This window comes from Bidens hawaiensis, unplaced genomic scaffold, assembly GCF_021521415.1.
Source record: "Bidens hawaiensis isolate Kalapana, Puna unplaced genomic scaffold, B.hawaiensis_p1.1 tig00017562_1, whole genome shotgun sequence".
NCBI classification, from domain to species: Eukaryota; Viridiplantae; Streptophyta; class Magnoliopsida; order Asterales; family Asteraceae; genus Bidens; species Bidens hawaiensis.
The window spans coordinates 1-19,921 of record NW_027492652.1 but is presented as its reverse complement, the minus strand read 5'-3'; the positions used below and the strand labels follow the sequence as shown (position 1 = coordinate 19,921).

The window sequence follows — 19,921 nt, the reverse complement described above, 5'->3', positions numbered from 1 at the left end:
GGGTGACATGTTTCAACTCGAGCAATCATAAGGTGGCAAGTCACACCTTTCACTCATAGACGTGTTCAATTCCTCTAGTGAAGTACCAAATAACAACCTAAATTTACATCTTGGCTTTTATTAACTTACTACTATCATCATTAACTTTATGAAGCACTGGACCTAACAAAATCTTCATGTATAAATATATAAATTGAATTCTAACATCCTATATTCATCACACACACACACACACACAAAAACACCTAAAACTTCATTCCATAATCAGGCCATTATAGCATCAACTAGATAGATAGCACATCTACTTAAACCAAGTAGAACTGGAAACAATCAACACAAAAACGAAATTTTATACCACTAATTCCAACAGAAACCAAAAACATTCAAAAGACCAGTAACCAGAGCCATGGGCATTCATAAGAGCACAAAATGTTCATTCCTCTACAAAAACAAAATTTGAATTTAACATGTTGAGAGGTTAAACCAAAAGCGTTTCAAGGTCCTAATTTGTTGAAATGGAAGTCTTATGCACAGTTTTGAATGAGAAAGAAGCGAGGAATCCTCTTTTCGACTTTAACTCTCCCATTCCAGACGTTGCTTTTCTTTCTATTACTTTGAAAGTAGCTGCTACCGCTTCAGCCACTTGAATTTCGATATTCCTTTTTATTTCTCATCAAACGAATGGCATCTTCTTTTCCTATAAACCCAGTCAAAGTAACGTTTGACCATCAATATGATTCTAACCCGTCAAGGCTGCAAATTCCAGCCACGCTTGGCTAGTGCTTGAATCACATGCTCCGCTGCTTCCGCAGTGTCTTGTAAGGGAGGATAGGTCCAGGATTTGGCTATCTGTGCAATAACACCATGTAATTGTTGAAAGTTTAAACTAAACTTTAATTACTATTTGTATTATTATCAAGTATATGGGTCAAACTTGTATATTGTTAACAGGTAGGGGTTTATACCATTTGACGCGTTGATTTGAATATACTGGTTCTTTAGGTTTATACAGGGTCGATTTATGTTGAACAAATTGAATATATGAAATCAAGATTATGCATTAATCTGTAATCATGTTAATTAAATTTATTTTATTTTATTTTTTATTTTTTAGAATATGCAATGCTTATCATATTGGAAACTCTAACAGAGACTACAGATTTTAAAAGTCGGTCGAGGGTTTTATATGTCCCGATTTTGGGGGTTTGATGATTCGGCCAATGTTGTGGAACTTTGAACCGCTCGTCTAAACCGAACTGGCCGTTTCACCTTTTTAAATTACTATCTTTTCAGTTTTAGATTATGCAATTACGCATATGCATTATATTCATGAATTGTATTTATCAGTTTAAAAACTCTTAACACAAACTACAGATTTCGAAATTCGAAACAAAAAAAGCTTATCATTAATCAAACCTTAGAAATGGATTGTTGTTTCATGAAGCTGTACTTCATGATTTGGCCCAAATTTTAATCAAAACCGGACGAAAGAAAGTAAGAAACCATCAACAGAGTACCATTATAGATTTTAAAGAAGCGGAATACAAAATGAAAGCAGGAAAAAAAAAACAAAAAAAACCCTTCATTAAAACATGAATCGACCGCTAACCCTAGATAAAAAATTTAACAAATGACAGAAATCTTAAATTTGAACAATGGAGGGACTTGTTTGTGATTTTGTATGTATCCATATCCTATAATCACAGGGACTAAAAGTGTACTTTATAAAAATATTAAGAGTAAACGTCTTTTGCATTTGTTAAAACTTACATTCTCGTCACCAGTGAATGGTCGCGCCATCCCTCGCTCTTGTAGACATTTATGGAAGTATGCAAACTTCCATGTGCACCTTTCAGCTCCAATTACATAAACAGGCTTTCTGAAACATTAAAAAGTTAATATAATAGCTAAAACTGATTATTTGCCAAGATTTTGAAGAAACCGGATATGCTTATTACCCCATACTACAAGCCTCACTTAACATGCTGACTGAATCAGCCGTAATCACAAAAGCATCAGCCCAAGCTAAATGCCCCATGTGTGGATTCGGATCTACACAGTGTCATGTATTCACCATATTAATATATTTTATTAGTGTTTTATAATAACTGAAATAACTGAAAATGGTGGTACCTTGGCCGTCCCAGATATAAACCTTAGGGTGGTTATGAAATTCTTTTACCAATATGTCGGACACCTGTTTGTTGGTTAAAACTTTACAAAAATATTTTATGTTTTACATTTGACTATGAGTTGATTAATAATAGAAACAATCCGTACCTGCTTCGGGGTCCGTCTAGAAAACGAAATCCTAATGCTCCCACAAGTTGGGAGAACATTCATTAATGATGCTGTTAACTGCCTTGCCAGGTCAGCACCGTATTTGCAGTGACCTATAGTATGCACAAAAGTCCAAACAGCCTTGTTAATTCAGAAAACTAGTGAGGTAATTTTCTGCATAATAAATTATGATGGTAACTGCAGAAGATGGTGTTTGGATGTGCTTAAAATGAGGAAATAAACTGTAACAAGCAAAAACAAAATCATGTTTGGTTAAAATAGTAAACACTGGAAAGTTTTCATAGTTGTGGAGAAAAGAATCCGTTACTTGTTTGTAGACAATACTTATTAGTCAGGTAACTAAAAAATAAAACGACCAAAACTGACTTCTTTTAATCTTTTCTATCAACTATAGTCATATTTTTATATATAGGAACAACTTTTTAGGAGAAGAAAACTGTATGAGCAAAATACGGAGAATTTCATATACACCCAACTCAAACTTAAAATATCAAATATGCCCTTAAAAACTAGTTAAAATATCATATTTAACTATTTCATTGAAAGCAAATCAAGAAATGACAAATTTACCCTTATTTTTCTAAAGCTTTTAAATTTCATATTTTAACCTTAATTTTTTTTATTTTACCCATCAACAGTATTTTTTTTTTCAAAATATGATATTTACTTGTTTCATACAAAGTAAAACTTTATATGATATTTTACCCATCCACAATGTTTTTTATTTTACCCATCCACAATGTTTTTTTTATTTTACCCATCAACAATGTTTTTTTTATTTTATCCATCAACAATGTTTTTTTCTTCAAAATATGATATTTTAACCTTATACATTTTATATGATATTTTATGAATTTCTTTTACAAAACTGGTACCATCCCACCACCCAAATCTTTTCATCAAGAAGCTGACTTGCGTTAACTCTCGATTTTGAGGAATACGCTTGAATCAATCGAAATCGATTGTTCTACGAAACGATTTCGATCGTTGTACCAAAACCCAATGGAATCAATGAGACGACTGAATCGAATGGAAAACTATTAAGAACCGAAGTACCAACAAGAATCCTAAAACTTTAAAAAAACATTTATTTGATAGGGGTAAAACAGTCCTTAACCAAAAAATCATTTAACTTGGGTATATCTGATTCTTTAAGTTTGATTTGGTTATATATGAAATTCTCCCAAGAAAATAAATCTGAAAATAGACTCACGAATAGGTCCTCCTATGTTGACTACAAGCAACGGTTTGCACAACGACGCCAGCTCATCATGCCAGGCTGAGGCTGCACATTGTAAAGCATCTGAATCAACTTGATGAAGGGCTCCAAGTGTTAGGACCTAGGATTGTATATAGAACCAGCTCCATAAGTATACTTGCAACTATAATATTATATGGGTTGATTTGGGTTCTGTTTCATCTCTAATAGGTCAAGTGGATTAAGCTTGATTAAAAAACTAAGCTACTATCGTTACAATAAACTTTTCAAAATCATATTTAACGCATTATTAAGTATTTACACAACTCAAAAAATATGAATTGAAAGTGTTTGTGGGCTCAAACCAACCTGCTTGGTTTTAAACCTGATGCGATGTAAACGCATCGCTGCACTTGAGGCAATGCATTTACATGATGTGCTCATAATGCGCTAAGCACAATCTTAAACCAAGCTGACCTGTACTCATTTTAGTTATTTGACCCATGCACCTAAAGTAATAAACATTAGACGTTACCCACCACATTTTTTCTCGGAGGTTGACGAGGAGTAATCCAGCCACGAAGAAACCAAGGAGTTTGTTTCTTTCCTTCGAGAGTGTGTGGATAATAATCATGTTGAGGGGTAATCACCATATCAAACCTACTCAAATGTGAGCGCGGGTGTTGTATCTACAACCATCACAGAACAATACATGTCATTTGTAGCTATGTTATGTATCGGATCAAACTTTGCATAAACCAAGTATTAAGAAGGATCAAAGCAACATAACGATGAACGGTTCCTGTCAAACCTGTATAGTAAAAACATGGTCCGGAGCAAACCGTTTAATTGAAGTTGCAACAGATATAGTGTCCCGCCCAGACGCAACCACCAATACAGGGCCATCTCTAAAACCGAAAGATACAAACATAAAAAAACTTGGATCCAAATAACATGAATTAAATAAAAACAAAGCATACTTATGAAAGGTCTCTCTGATATCGGTCGCAATAGCCTGAGCATCAGCCTCTAAGATATCATCAGATTGATCTGGAATATCATCTATACAAATTTAATGATATGGTAGGAAATAGTCCATGCTTTTATAGTAAGAAATAAGTTTGACATACATACCAGCAGGAAGAATGGGTTGTGGATGAAAGACTTGTTTTTTGAATCTATGTAATAATAATGTTTTGGGGGTGGAAACAGGGAGCCACAGTTTTGGCCTACGAACACGCTGATCAAACAAACAATAACTACAAACATCAAATAGAGAAATGAAATAGTAGGAAGCATACATACATAAAAGGAATGGTGATGAGATAGGCCTAAAGCTCGGATTAATCCGTAACATTGATTCTCAGCTCCGGCAAACCCGTTTCCGATGATGATAGCTCGTCTAACAGTTGTTCTATGCATTTTAGGTTGGTTTTACCAGGGTTTATGCATTTTACTAGGGTTTATGTAGTAACCAAAACAATAAAAGTTTCTCAAACATACATATTGTTAATAATAGGGGTTCGATTATGGCGTGTTTGGAATTATCTTTAATCAGAATGACCCATATTTGACGGTTTTTGAAAATTCACTAAACTGACCCACCAGTTATGTCGGTTATCGGTTAAAATAAGTTCGGTTAAACAATTATGACGATTAAGTTGTTCACCCCTAAGTGATACTTAAGGCTTGGGAGTTGGGATATTTTAGGTCTTAGGTTCTAAAAGTGACAAGGGGTTTTCTGATGATGGTGGGTTTTCTCGGTATGGACAATTGACATACCGTCTTAGGAAAGTTTATTCGGATATTATGATAGTTTTCAAGCGCTATAAAAAAAACTTTGTCCATTTCATTCTTCTGAAAACACTTGAAATTTATTCCATTACTATCAACACCCACCGCCACCCGTCGCCATTACTACCAACACCCACTCACCGTCACTAACCATTGCCCCCACCACCGCCAACCACCTTAAGGATAAGAATTTGTTGACGATGAAGCATTGTCACATGAAAAATAGATCAGGGACCCTAAAATGTGAAATGCTATAAATGATGTATTAATTATGTAATTCTCATAAATAGCTTAACGAACTCGTAGCTATGTGGTGGTGGCGATATTAACACCTATTATAACCAAATATCGAATATAGTTGATTTGATTGAACCATTCACAATAGCATGTATTGCACGTAATACAACACTATAGTAGATATACAATACGCGTTATTGCATATATGCAAATACAACACTATATATATATACACACACTAGCTTTTAGCCCGCGTGTCACGCGGGTTACTTATAGTTTTTTGTTATATATTATTATGAATAGGTATATTGGTTTTTATCAGTCCCAACTATCTAATTTGGTCGTTGTCGGTCCCAACTAACGAATTGGATGCTAACGATCCCAACTTTTAACGTATTTGTTCCCGACGTTCCGTGACTAACCGAATCCTAACACCGTTAGTTGCATGTCGCCAGAAAAACGTTTTTTTGTCGGAAAAATAACATTTTTTTTCCAGAAAACACCACCCAAACACTGCCACCACCATCAATTGACTCATCACCAACCAACCACCACCACTTGCGCACCACCAACCATTTCCGTCGAGTTTTAGGGTTCCGGCAACCTCAATAAATGAAGCTCTTACTGGAAAAAGGTTCCTAATGGTCCGATACAAAGTTACAAAGATGTATGGGACAAAAATGTTAAGTTTTTCGAAAATCAAATTGTGAGTTTTCTGGCCAAAAGCGTTTTTCCGACAACCTGCAACTAACGGCGTTAGGATTCTGTTATTCGCGGACTGTTGGGAACAAAGACGTTAAAAGTTGGGACCGTCAGCAGCCAATTTGTTAGTTGGGACCGACTTTGACAAAAAACGATAGCTGAGATTAATAAAAACCAATATACCTTATGAATATATATAATTTTGTTGTATGATTGTAGGTTCCTGGACGGATCGTACACGGGATATCGCTATCTACGCAGGTGCGGAATCCCTGCGTGGGTAGATACGAGCGTAGAATACGTAAAACACGAACACACGATACAAACGAAACCACGATATATTATAACTCGAACCACGTCTATTACAGACACTTGACACGTGAAATGATCACAACTATCACGAACTCTAAAACGAACTATCAACAACCGAACCATTAAACAGTAACCCGTAGGTTACTTAAATACACGACAACTTCGCCTCAGGCGAAGTTGTCAATAACTTCGCTCGTTGAACAAGTTCGCCTAGGCGAACTTGTCAACAACTTCGCTTGTTCAACAAGTTCGCCTAAGCGAACTTGTTGACAACTTCGCTTACATACATAAAGATAAACTTAAACACAATTACATTACAGACTCGATTACAAACGCTAGACTATGAACTACTGACATCTATGTACCAACAATGATGTGTTTAGATATTAGTTGATATTAGTTGAAGTTAAAGTTTAGTTTGTTTTATTTACATTTATATTGTGTTGTTATGGTTGCTTGGTGATGCGGAACTTATATATTGTTTAACGGACCACGTGATCAAATGGGCGCTCATGCATCTAAGTCTTAGGTAATGTAGTTTGAGATTTTATGTTTGAGCTTCATAGTGTATTGGGTTTTAATTCAATTGATAGACTTTTATATATTTTTATACTTCTATAATTGTGAATAATCTTGTCTTATCTCTTCGTCTTATAAGATTAAATCCAGGGAAATAATGGCTAGAGGTTTGTCAAACACATAGTTTATCCACTTCCTTATGACCCTTACTAACATAACAGATTTGTTATTAGCATTACCTATATAATTTAACATCTTAAAGTTTTTCTATCCATTTTGCTATGTAAACATCAACTTCGGGTGAAGGGGGGGGGGGGTGTTAATGTAGATGACCCTATAAATTCCCTGATGGCATTTGGTGAATTGGAAGCTCACTACAGGGTAAAATCATATTAAAAAACAAACAAACTTTTTTTTATTGTCATTGAAGAAACGTGTATCTACTCACTGGTAGCAGATCTACTTTCCTCGGGTTTTGATTGTACTATTTCACCGATGGTTCTTCTGGATCTGTGTTCTTCCACCTACAAAATGAACAACGCCGTTAACTTACCCCTCAGAAAGGGACAGAGGGGTCCTCTTTGGGGTAACCCTCCGGCGTGAGAATAAGTATATGTAGGAGAAGATAATAATGTGTGAGTAAGGGAATCTGGAGAGTATTGCTTAATAGCTGAATACTGTATGATTGTGTGACTGTGTTTTTGTATATCTTTCCTTGTGGAGTTGATGCTGTATTTATAGTGCTAGGGTTTCCACTGATTGAGCTGGGACCAAATTAGGGTTTTGTTGGCCTCCTCCAATCGATTTGCGCCACGTGTCCTTGGAGACACCTGGTTCTTTTTCATTGGTTATAATCACGTGGTAACCCATGAGTCATGCCGAGCTGTCCACCTTTCATTTAGCAGCTGTCAACAACAGCATATCCTTATTCCTTAAAAAGATGCCTTCTGGAAGGTTGTCTGACGTGCACAATCAAGGTTGCCCTAATCCTGATTTGGATAAGGACGAGGTTGATTATGTGCATGTGTGATATGCGCCCATCCTGAGGATGCGCGAGGTCTTCTCTTTATTCTCACGCGCAGATATTTCATGCGCAGATGTGATACGCACAAGCATGTAATACACGTCACGCGCGGATGCCCCACGCGCAGCTGCGCCATGCGCAACTGTGATATGGGTGGGCATGTATGATGCGCGAGTATGTGATATGCGCCGCTCGCGGATGCGCCACGCACGATGTGATATGCATAAGCATATATGATGCGTGAGCATGTGATACGCGCGAGCATATGTGATGCATGAGCATATGTGATGCGTGAGCATATGTGATGCTTGAGCATATGTGATATGTGCAAGCATGTGATGCTTGAGCATATGCGATATGCGCTGTGCGCATAAGTTTTGGCTTTGTGCCTTGATAATATCTTTGATTTCTAATGTCTTGTATATATCTTGTGGGTTGACCCGCCCCGCTCGATGTTGAGGCGGGTACATACCTCTTCAAGCCCCCCCAGTCTAATGTGTGTCTTATCTCGCGCTAGCGCGGTAAGATAGATATTAGACTTACTGATTTGGTCTTTTTAATGGGGTTTTGTCGTTTTCTTGGTTGTTTCCATCGTTGCGCGAAGTTCTATCCATTTGGTTGAAACGAAGGGTCCAAACACGTGGTTGGTTGGTGGTGACGTGCGCCGGAAACGTGTCAGACGTTTCGTGTGCTCGAGGTGCTACAGTTGCCTTTCATGTCCCCTCGCACAGCTGTCTGGAACACGTGTCGCGCTCGCATTGGTTTGCACCTGCGAGTGGGGGCGCGTCTCTGCTCCGTGGCAGTTCCGTTATGTTTTTATATCCCCTCAACAGTGTTAAGGACACGTGCCGCGCCCGCGTTGGCTTACACCTGCGAGTGGGGGCGCGTGAAATCCGATCAGTTGCCAATTTTCTCTCTCCTGGGCCTATAAAAGCAGGCCCTTAGGAAAAATTTTTATCTTCATCTTCATTGTTGTGTACTCCAAAGCTTCTATCTTTCCGATTTTCTGGTTATTGCTTCCAGATACCCTGTTATCTGTTGCTGTTGTTATTGTATGTCTGATAGCTCAGACTCCTCTAACCCCTCAATCACCTCTATTGCCTCTCGAAGACGCCGTGTGAAATCTGTGGTGATGTCGACATTGAAGCAAAAGGGCAAGGGGAAGAGGGTTGTTGAGACCACATCGGAGGAAGTAGGGAGGACCAAGGCCACGAAAAGGTGGAATGAAATCCCCTGCAACTGAGGCAGGCCGATCTCGACAGCCTCATCTCGTCACAGGGTTTTCTCCCTGTGTTTGGCTGCATGTTGCCTGTGGCCGGGCAAACGGCGGTGGACCCGCCTCCCGGCTATATTTCACTGTACACCCATTTTTTCACCCACTGCAACCTTCGTCTTCCGATGACAAGGTTTGTAGGCGCGGTGTTACGGTTTTTCGGGATTCATATATCCCAAGTCCATCCGTTTGGACTTGTGCGCATGACTCATTTCGAGTTCATGTGCAAATCACAGCGCGAGGAGCCCACCCCTCGGAGCTTTCAATTTTTTTACAAGCCCAAGATCCAAGATTCTTGGATCTCCTTTATTCCTCGCAGTCAGAAGGTTAAGTGCAGCACCGTGTCATTCAAGAGCCTTCATGACTGGTCTGAGAGGTTCTTCTACATCAGGGCTGGTGTAATCCCCATCCGCATGACGATGCGCGCGATCGATTCTGCGCCCGCGGATGCGGATGTTATTAAGAACCCAACCGGCGCCTGGGTTAAGAAACTGACCGCCGAACCATCCCCCGCCAAGAAAATTCGCGAGGAGGCGCTGGTGGGGGTCGGCATGAGTAAGCTGTGGGCCGACAGCGCGGCGGAGCCTGTCATCCAAGTGGACGGCTTGCGTAAGTTATCGCATTGCTTTATTTCCGCGCTAATAAAATTTGCCTTTGCTGATATTATTTGTCTTGTTTTTGCGCAGTAACCAAGGAGTTTTTCCACGCCGCATACGACGATCAAGTGGAGGGTGGCTCCGTCCCGCTGGGCGCTGGGGAGGTGGGCTTCCCAGATCGCTTCGATGACATGTTCATCCCTGTGGATCTGGAATTTGACTTTGATAGCGACGCGCCTGGTAAGCCTTCGCACTTATGCTTATTCCTTTAGAATACCAAAGTTTATTAACAGTTCTGTTGCTTGTATTTGCAGATGCGCTCGAAAACTACGAGCTGGAGCTCGCGGAAGAGGAGGAGGAGGAAGAGGAGGCGCCCCTACTAAAGCGCAAAGCTAAGGGGAAATCTGGCGCAGGGGGCAGTAAGAAACAGAAGAAAGATGACACCCCTGTCGCTCATCCCCATGCTCAAACGAAGGGACCTGAGGAAACCCAGGTGTTTACCACCAAGGTTTCTTTAGCTTCCCTGCCTGTGAAAGTGGGCAGACCTCCTGTCCACTTGAGGTATGGTGGCGTGACCTCCTCCCTTCGCGCGGCTGAAGAGAGAAGCAGTGTCGCGCCTGCGAAAGGTATACTTTGCTTACCCATAATGGTTCAATGAGGGCGATTCTGATTGAATTATTATTAAATCTTTTCGCATTTGAATGTTTGCAGGACCGGCGACGGTAGCAGATCAGCCGCAGGCGCAACAAGGTGCTGAGGCTGCGCCGGGGGCTGCTTCGAAGTCCCCTGTTCTACCCTCAGAAAAGGGTAGAATGAACTTTATGGCGATGTTCGCCGCTGCGAACAGAATTGCGCCATTGTCTTCTGAATTTTTTGTTTTGATCAAATCATAAACCATTTTTTGTTGTTGATTTGTTCATAGGAGTTGTAGCTGGCGTACAAGCTGCTGGTGACACTCCTGGCGCCGTTGCCGGCGCCGCTGGTTCTGCTCCTGCTCCTGCTAGTGCTGAGTCTCCCCTTATTGGGATTACAAAGGAGCAGGAAGCCGTATTGCGCGCCGAACTGGCGGCGTCGAGACCTCCCCTCGCCTCCTCCTACGCGCAGCCCTCTCCGCGAGACTGGTTTGGAGCCCTCCAGGTCGCAGGAGAAGAGGCCGATTGAAGAAGATGAGGAGGATGAGGGAGCTCAAGCTGAAGACTCCTTCGGAGTCCGTGCCAGCCCTGCGATGCCACAAGACTTCGCAGCGCAGACTTCTGGTGAGGCTGGCGCTGACTTTTCTGCTTCATCCCCGCAGGTATGTTTTAATTTGTTGCTCCGCTGCGCGTACTTCCATATAAGTATGTTTTTATGACTTAGAACATTTCTTGTGTTTTGCAGGAAGGTGACCACGTTTACCGCCCGAGATGGAATATTAACGAAGACAGTTCCTTCCAATCCATGGGTGTATGCGAGGACTTCTGGGCTCATGCCGTGCCTCCTACTGAAAGGAGGTATCAGGAGGGGCGCACCCACGCTGACTTGCTCAACGATCACATTTTCGCTGGGTCGGCTTTCTTTGCTGCCTCCCAAGAGCTTCATCGTGATTATATTAAAGTACGCGATGCTCTTGTGGAAGCCCAGCAAGAGGCTAAGGTGGCTGCCTGGAACCTTTCTGATGCTCGCGCACGAGCTGAGAAACTCCAGGCGGAGCTCAGCGAAAACCGAGCAAGTGCCAACACCGCCTTTATTAAGCGCGGGCATGAGCTCCAAGCTGCGCGGGAGAAGCAGCAGGTGGCGGAGGCCGAAGTTGCCAAGTACGCGCGGAGAGTGCGTGACTTGGAACTGGAGGCGGAGGCGCGTGACCAAGCTATCGTCCAGAGTATCACTGAGAAATCATCACTGGAGAGTGAGGTTGCGCACCTGAAGAAGGAGTTGGCGGCCGCGCAGGCCGATAGAGATGAGGCCTTGGCGACGGCAGCGTCTAGCCAGGAAGCACTTGATGCTGCGCAGGCGGAGAAAGAAAAAATTTTGGCGGCAGCAGCGTCTGATAAAGAGGAGCTAAAAAAGACCAAGGAAACTGTTGAGTTATTAAACTCCCAAGTTCCTGCCCTCGAGACGTCTGTTGCTAGCCTCGCTCAGGATCGCCAATGGCTGGTGTCACAGGGCATGACTCGTTGCGCTTTGGCGATGAAATATTCTGGCGAGTTTCAGGCCCTTGTGATGGACTGCAATGCTGCCGCGCGCTTGGTGGGTCGAGCTGAAGGGTTTACGGATAGCTATGAATATGGCATGTTGAAGAAGAACCCATCCGAGTACCCTTACAAGAGCGACGCGGCCTGCGCGGACATGGCCGCGGTGGGGGAGAAGTATATGAATACTCCCATCCCCATCCTTGTGCAGGTACCTTGACCTTAATGAGTTTTTCTTGATTAATTTTCCAAGTGTTTTGTACTCAATACTTTTCTAATGATTTGCAGATAGCTGCGCTTGCTGACCAGCCCGACCTCGGCGCGCTAAAGAAGTTGCTCGATGAATGCGAGGGGGCTGGTGGCGATGATGGTGGCGCGGGGGATGTTGCCCCTGCCAGCGGCTCTGGCGCGGCGAAAGAATCTGCTCCTGACACCGTCGTGATAGAAGACTCCATTGAGGAGGAAGAACTTGACTATGGTCAGTTTGGAGATGAGGAGCGGGCCGCGCCAGATGCTGCGGGAGATGATGAGGGTGATGAAGTGGCTGACGTCGACGTGGAGACTTGAGAAGCCCTTCATCTTTCTAATTTTTTTTTTTTTTTGTTTTTTGTTATACTTGTAATTTGTAACTCATCACACTTGTAAATTTCAATGCTATGGAATGAAATTTGTTTTCCCTTTTTCACATCTTGCGCATTTCCATTCATCTCTTCATGTTTGCTTGTATAGATATAAGATATGCTTGCACGTTAAAATAAGAACAAGGTTGTAAGGAAATTATTTACTTAACCATAGTCCTATTTTGTAAGTGGTTTCGCAGTATCTTGTTTATGCTGACACGCGCGATGACTTTTCACTATTCCTTTTTTGCGCGTCGTTGTCGCGCGTTTTTTTTATGGAATTATGAGTTTTAGCCATTACATGTCAGCATGTGTTACTCAGATATCCACTATGATTCCGCGAGCGACCTCGACCTGAGACCTTAACAACTATGATTTGGCATGTACTTTGCCTTAGTTGTGTTTAGGGATTTTTATGATCAGGCTGCGCGGGATGTAAGATGGATGTTTGTGAATGTTTTGAGCTAAGGCTCTTTGTTTTGGGCTAAGGCCCTGACGTTTTTAGAGTTAAGACTCGTTAACGTGATTGAGCTAAGGCTCGTAGGTTTGGGCTAAGGCCCTGACGTTTTAGAGTTAAGACTCGTTAACGCGTTTGAGCTAAGGCTCGCGCATGTATGTTTTACTTCGTTTATTTTGTTTTGAAGTCAATATAGTGTTGTCATATTGCTCCAAATTAATAAAGGAAGTGTGAAACATGTATGCAAAGGTAATAGAACAAATATTGAAAGATAGCGCGAATCATCATTCATGATGGCTTAAAAGCCTTGATTACATATTTGAATTTTTACATGAAGCATTTTCTAAGCTGTGCTGCGTTCCACGCGCGCGGTATCTTTTTTCCATTCAAATCTTTTAAAGTGTACGCGCCTTTCCCCAATTCTTCTGAGATTTGATAAGGTCCTTCCCAATTGGGGGGACATTTTTCCTGGGGGTATTGCGCGGCTAGCTTCATTGTTTCGAAGGACAAAATCATTTTTCTTGAAGTGGCATTCTTTAACGCGCTGATTATAATATTTTTCCAGCTTTTTCTTGTATTTGGCTTCATTGATGATAGCCGCTTCTCTGCGCCCTTCAAGCAAGTTGAGGTCCAATCTTCTTTCGCAGCTCGTTATCAGTCTTGCTCATCATGAGTACCCTATGGGATGGGCATCCAATTTCTGCTGGGATCATAGCCTCTGTCCATAGGTTAGGCTGAACGGGATTCGCCATTGCTAGTTTTGCTTAATGTCCTGTGCGCCCACAGGACATTAGGTAACTCTTCGACCCAAGAATGGGATTCTCCCTCCAACCTTTTCTTCAGCCCATTTAACAAACTTTGATTCGCGCGCTCCACTTGGCCATCTCCCCTGAGGGTGGTAGACCGAAGTGAAGATTTGGTTGATGTGCAATTCTTTGAGCCAGCTGGATATCTTCCTGTCAGTGAATTGTTTGCCATTGTCACTCACAATTTCCATAGGAAGGCCAAAACGGCAAATGATGTGGCTCCAGATAAATTGCTTCATCGCCTCAGCTGTGATTTTTGCTAGTGGCTTAGCCTCAACCCATTTTGTGAAATAGTCTACCGCCACTACCAAAAATTTCACTCGCCCTTGCGCTTGCGGCAGGGGCCCCACAATATCAATGGCCCATTTGTGGAAAGGCCATGCGGAGGTCACTGGAATCAAGTTGTTCTTTGGCCGCATGGTGTTTGGCGCGTAGCTTTGACATGCCTTGCATTTTTGTATTTCTTTTAGCGCATCCAAGTACATGCCTGGCCAATAGTAGCCTGAGCTCATTGCCTTGGCAACCACCATGCGCGGGCCAGCGTGTATTCCGCAGATTCCTTCGTGAATCTCCCTAATCACATAGCTTGCTTCTTCAGCATCCAGGCATTTCATGAGCGATCCAAGATAAGAGCGTCGATATAATGTACCATCAAGTAGTTCATAGTTCTGCGCCTTGTGTCTTATCTTTCTCGCCTGTGCGCGTCGTCCGGTAACTTCCCCTCCTTCAGGAATTCCATTATTGGAGTTATCCAGGATGAAGGGGTTGTATGAATTACAAGGACAGATTGCGTTTGCACTGACGGGTTGCTCATCACTTCCACCCTGACATCTTTGCCAAAGTGATCAAAATTAGTGGATGCCATCTTACTCAACGCGTCAGCGGACTTGTTTTCGCTGTGCGAGATGTGTATGATTTTGAAGAAGTCAAACTGCTCAACGAGCTTTTTTTGCCTGCTCTAGATATAGAGGCATGGTGTTCTCCTTGGCATCATAAAGGCCATTGACCTGTGCAGCTACCAAGTAAGAATCAACATGGGCCTCTAGCCTTTTAACTCCAAACTTGCGCGCAATGCGCAGACCAGCCAGCAGGGCTTCATACTCAGCCTCATTGTTGGTACTCTTGAAGTCCAACCTAATAGCATAAGTATATTCATGATTATCAGGGTCCACCAGTTTGAGGCCTGCGCCGGACCCTTCGCTGTTGGAGGCTCCATCAGTGAATAGCCTCCAAACATCTTCTTCATCATTTGCTCGCGGAGGGTCTACCTCGCGCTGAGCTTCTTCAATCTTTCCCTATGGGATTTCCGTGATGAAATCCGCTAAAACTTGACCCTTTATTGCTGGACGGGGCTTATAGGTGATCGTGTGTTCACCTAATTCCAGCGCCCACTTTGTCAGCCTTCCGGAGAGCGCGGGGCGTCGCAAGACTTGCTGGATGTTGTAACCTGTCAGAACTTCAATAGGATGACCATTGAAGTATCTATGAAGCTTGCGCGACGCGTGTGTTAGTGACAAAACTAACTTTTCCATGATGGAATAGCGCGTCTCAGGGTCTGTCAGCACCCGACTCACATAGTATATTGGCGTTTGGATCCCCTTGCGATCCACCAATAATACTGCGCCGATGGCGCGGTCTCCAGCTGACAAGTACAATGTAAGGGTTTCGCCAGGAAGTGGAGCTGTGAGCGCGGGCAGCTTTATGAGACATTCTTTTATCTCACTGAAAGCTTGCTCAGCCTCAGCGTCCACTTGAATTGGCTCTTCTTCAAGCAGTTCCTCAAAGTGTTAACGAATGGAGTAGATTTGCTGGCGTGGTTCGCTAGGAACCTGTTGATTGACACCAATCTACCATTCAGCTTCTGAACCTCTTTCATGGTGGATGGTGAAGGCATGTCAAGGATGGCTTCCACCTTTTCAGGGTTCACCTTGAAACCATCCTTAGTGACCATTACACCAAGAAATTTCCCCTCTTCCGCGCCGAAAGTACATTTGCTCGGGTTGAGCTTCATGTTGACTTCCGTTAAGCGCTGAAGAGTTTCCTCGATGTCTTTGAGCATTTGTCTCTCCTCCCTGCTCTTGATCACCAAATCATCAACGTAGACTTCTAGATTTCTTCCGATTTGTTCACTGAAAACCGAATCCATAAGTCTCTGATAAGTGGCGCCCGCATTCTTTAAACCAAAGGGCATTTTTGTGTAACAAAAAACACCCTTGTCGGTTCTGAAGGCAGTCTTGTCTTCGTCTTGTGGTGCCATTTGAATCTGGTGATAGCCTTTGTAGTCATCCAGGAAACATTTGAGCTTGAATGGCGCCACGGAGTCCACCTTTGCGTCGATGTTTGGGAGGGGGTAACAGTCTTTCGGACATGCTTTGTTGAGGTCCTTGAAGTCAATACACATCCTCCATGACCCGTTGCTTTTCTTTACCATCACAGGATTGGCTACCCACGTCTGGTATCGGATCGGGCGGATGATGTTTGCGCGCAACAGGTCCTCAACTTGCTCATTCATGGCCTTCGCCTTTTCATCCCCCATGATTCTCTTTTTCTGAGCAGTTGGCTCCACCGACTTGAACGTGTTAAGAGAATGTTGCGCCAAGTCTCGCGGGACCCCAGTCATATCGGAGTGTTGCCACGCGAAGACCGACGTGTATTTTGTGAGCAACCTTTTCATTCTCAATCTCGTTTCGTCTGAAATGGTAGCGCCAATTGTGACCGTTTGCTCTGGGAATTTTGGGTTTAAAATCCACTTCTCTGGCGCATTGTCCGCCATTGGAAGTTTCATTCTCCCTTCCCGCGGCGTACTTGTCACTGCGCACAAATGATCGCGGTAAACAAATGTTACGCCTGTTGGTGTAGGGAACCCCCAATGCGCCGTGCGCTGGCGACGGTATAGCATTAAATTGGGCAATCGTTCCCCTACCCAGGATCATATTGTGGCATGACGTGGTGGGCAAGACCAAGAAGTTGACAACTTCGGCTCGCTTGTGCTCATCATCCCCCATAGTTAGTTCAAACTGAATTTGACCTAGGGGATGGATGATTTCATTTGAAACACCACAGATTGGTGCGTTCACCATCTCGAGCCGCGCTTGGTCTGCCGGGTCTAACTTTCCTGAAACATTGCTCATACATAATGTCAGATTCGCTTCCAGTGTCCACCAGGACCTTTGACACTTCGTAATGAGCAATGTGTGTGGTGATGACGAGAGGGCTGCTGATTGAAGGGCCTCCACTGATTCTTGGGAAGATAACTTGCTGCTCGCGCCAATCTCCGTGGATTTGCGCGCTTCTCTTTTTTGACGTCTGCCCTTGTCGTCCCCCCTCAGCCACACAGATTCTTTTGTATTTCTTGCTGGCAGAGGCTCCTTCCGGTTGCTCATCTTCTATTCTTGGGTTTTTCACCAAGTGAGCCAGCCTGCCTGATTTTACATCCTTCTCGATCGCATCCTTTAAATGATGGCATGCGTCGGTGTTGTGGCCCGGGGACCTGTGAAATTCACAATATTTGCCACTGTTTTGCGGTCCCTTGTAGTGTAGTTGCTTGGGGGGCTTGAATTGGACATTCTCAGTACTTAACACCTGTGAAGGTGTTTTAGTGAGGGGAGTCCATATTCTTGGCAGAGGTCTGCTAGGATCTCTGCCGCCCCTCCCTCTTGTCACCCTCCCCCGCGATTACGAACATCTTTTTGGGGCTGGGGTGAGCTTGGTTGCGTTTGCTTTTCTGCGGAAGAAAAACTTGTTGGTTGCAACATGGACCATACAGAGTTCTGTTTGGCCCTCTTCTCTTTGCTGCGCGGCTGATCTCAGCCTGATGCGCTCTTTCTCTTGCCCTATCTTGGGCCAATCTGTTTTTCATTTCTCGCGAAGACTCGCGATGCTTCCATTAGTTTTGCCCAAGTGGTGGGCATACCATCTCTGCTTACGAGAGCTCGGCGGAGTTGATCACTGCGAGCGCCTTGTATAAAAGCCACGCGCAGGAGTTGCTCAGTTATACCCCCCGATTGCCAGAGACTACCTGATTGAAACGAGTGATGTAGTCCTCAATCGTTTCATCATTCCTAGCGCACGCAGTGCATGATGTCATCAGGATCGCGCGTGTGTCTGCGCTGCTGTACGAAGTGGGCTTGGAACTTTTTCAATAGTTCCTCGAACCCATCAATTTGCCCAGTCGGCAAGCTCTCGAACCAGACACGCGCCGCGCCCGTAAGGCAGCGGGCAAACATGTGACACCATGTTGGCATCGTCCAGCTCTCTAGGTTTCCCGTGTTATAGAAACCTTGCAAAAAGTCATCTGGATCTGTTGTGCCATCATATTTGCCCAGACCACTTGGCATCTTGGTCTTGTGCTGGATGGGGGCCTTAGCGATGCGCTCAGTAAATTTTGAGTGCTTCACTAAGATGGCCGGCCTGTACGGCGTGGTTACGTCCACTTGCCCCCTCACTGGCGGGCTGTACGGCATGTGCAGATCCAGATCTGCTCTGGCTCCAGGCGCCATGTTCACAGGCGCGCGGAGTTGTGAGCCTCCTGCATGAGTATCTCGCGTCTTCCTCATGCTATGCACTTCTTCATCACTGAACTCAGTGTGTGCAGTGTGAACAGAATGTCCGTCTTCCGGCGCGCGCGGCCTTTTTGTAGTCTGCTTATCAAACGCTTGCCCTTTGTGTTTGGTCGGCTGGCTTTTTCTGTTTGACCATTTCATTGTACTTTTCCATTAGACGCCGCTGCTTCGTTTATGAGCCATTCATATTCGGATCATTTGTTTCTTCTTCTGGACCCATTGGTCCTTTCAGTTTCGCGCCGGCAAGATTTTGTAACGTGAGATCGTCTGGAGGAGTTTCAGTCTGGCCGTGAGGGGTTGTGATGAAGGGACGTTTACTGTTGGTGCGCGTAGAATCACGCGGCACCCTCAGAAACTGCTGTCCCTCATTAACCACCCTCACGTTCAATATCCTCCAGAGCTTGATCAGCGTTACGAACAGCCAGAAACCATGGTGATTGATTTTTGTTATGTAGATCTGATGAGATCTGATTGCCGTTTGTAACAGTGGATGGCGCCAATGAGAAACGTGTATCTACTCACTGGTAGCAATATCTACTTTCCTCGGGTTTTTGATTGTACTATTTCACCGATGGTTCTTCTGGATCTGTGTTCTTCCACCTACAAAATGAACAACGCCGTTAACTTACCCCTCAGAAAGGGACAGAGGGGTCCTCTTTGGGGTAACCCTCCGGCGGTGAAGAATAAGTATATGTAGGAGAAGATAATAATGTGTGAGTAAGGGAATCTGGAGAGTATTGCTTAATAGCTGAATACTGTATGATTGTGTGACTGTGTTTTTGTATATCTTTCCTTGTGGAGTTGATGCTGTATTTATAGTGCTAGGGTTTCCACTGATTGAGCTGGGACCAAATTAGGGTTTTGTTGGCCTCTTCCAATCGATTTGCGCCACGTGTCCTTGGAGAACACCTGGTGCTTTTTCCATTGGTTATAATCACGTGGTAACCCATGAGTCATGCCGAGCTGTCCACCTTTCATTTAGCAGCTGTCAACAACAGCATATCCTTATTCCTTAAAAAGATGCTTCTGGAAGGTTGTCTGACGTGCACAATCAAGGTTGCCCTAATCCTGATTTGGATAAGGACGAGGTTGATTATTTGCATGTGTGATATGCGCCCATCCTGAGGATGCGCGAGGTCTTCCTCTTAATTCTCACGCGCGGATGCCCCACGCGCAGCTGCGCCCATGCGCAACTGTGAATATGGAGTGGGCATGTATGATGCGCGAGTATGAGATATGCGCCGCGCGGCCGGATGCGCCACGCACGATGTGATATGCATAAGCATATATGATGCGGAGCATGTGATACGCGCGAGCATATGTGATGCGTGAGCATATGTGATGCTTGAGCA

General features: G+C 43.7%; 1 protein-coding gene across 3 annotated transcripts; it reads right to left on the bottom strand.

Annotated features, from left to right (window-relative positions):
- Positions 1-591: 591 nt before the first annotated feature.
- LOC143554116 (mitochondrial fission protein ELM1-like) lies at positions 592-4,983 on the bottom strand. 3 transcript variants are annotated; one of them, XM_077043969.1, is made up of 11 exons: positions 4,805-4,983; positions 4,634-4,739; positions 4,480-4,549; positions 4,311-4,407; positions 4,039-4,188; positions 3,515-3,641; positions 2,281-2,393; positions 2,134-2,197; positions 1,959-2,052; positions 1,771-1,879; positions 592-849 (listed from the first exon to the last, which is right to left on the bottom strand). In XM_077043969.1, the coding sequence occupies exons 1-11, from the start codon at positions 4,919-4,921 to the stop codon at positions 748-750; spliced, it is 1,149 nt and encodes a 382-aa protein (XP_076900084.1). In that variant the 5' UTR covers positions 4,922-4,983; the 3' UTR covers positions 592-747. The 3 variants fall into 3 exon arrangements, with proteins under 3 accessions (XP_076900084.1, XP_076900083.1, XP_076900085.1); XM_077043968.1 differs by having other exon boundaries at positions 4,311-4,549; XM_077043970.1 differs by having other exon boundaries at positions 4,311-4,549; positions 4,801-4,938.
- Between the last annotated feature and the right edge of the window lie 14,938 nt (positions 4,984-19,921).

Bases quoted from the DNA above. Each gene is read 5' to 3' on its own strand.
- LOC143554116 (XM_077043968.1), bottom strand. From the start codon at position 4,921: ATGCATAGAACAACTGTTAGACGAGCTATCATCATCGGAAACGGGTTT. The intron at 4,550-4,633 runs GTATGTATGTCA...ATGATATTCCAG, and splicing joins ACAACCCATTCTTCCTGCTG to ATCAATCTGATGATATCTTA. The intron at 1,880-1,958 runs GTAATAAGCATA...TTAATGTTTCAG, and splicing joins AGTGAGGCTTGTAGTATGGG to AAAGCCTGTTTATGTAATTG.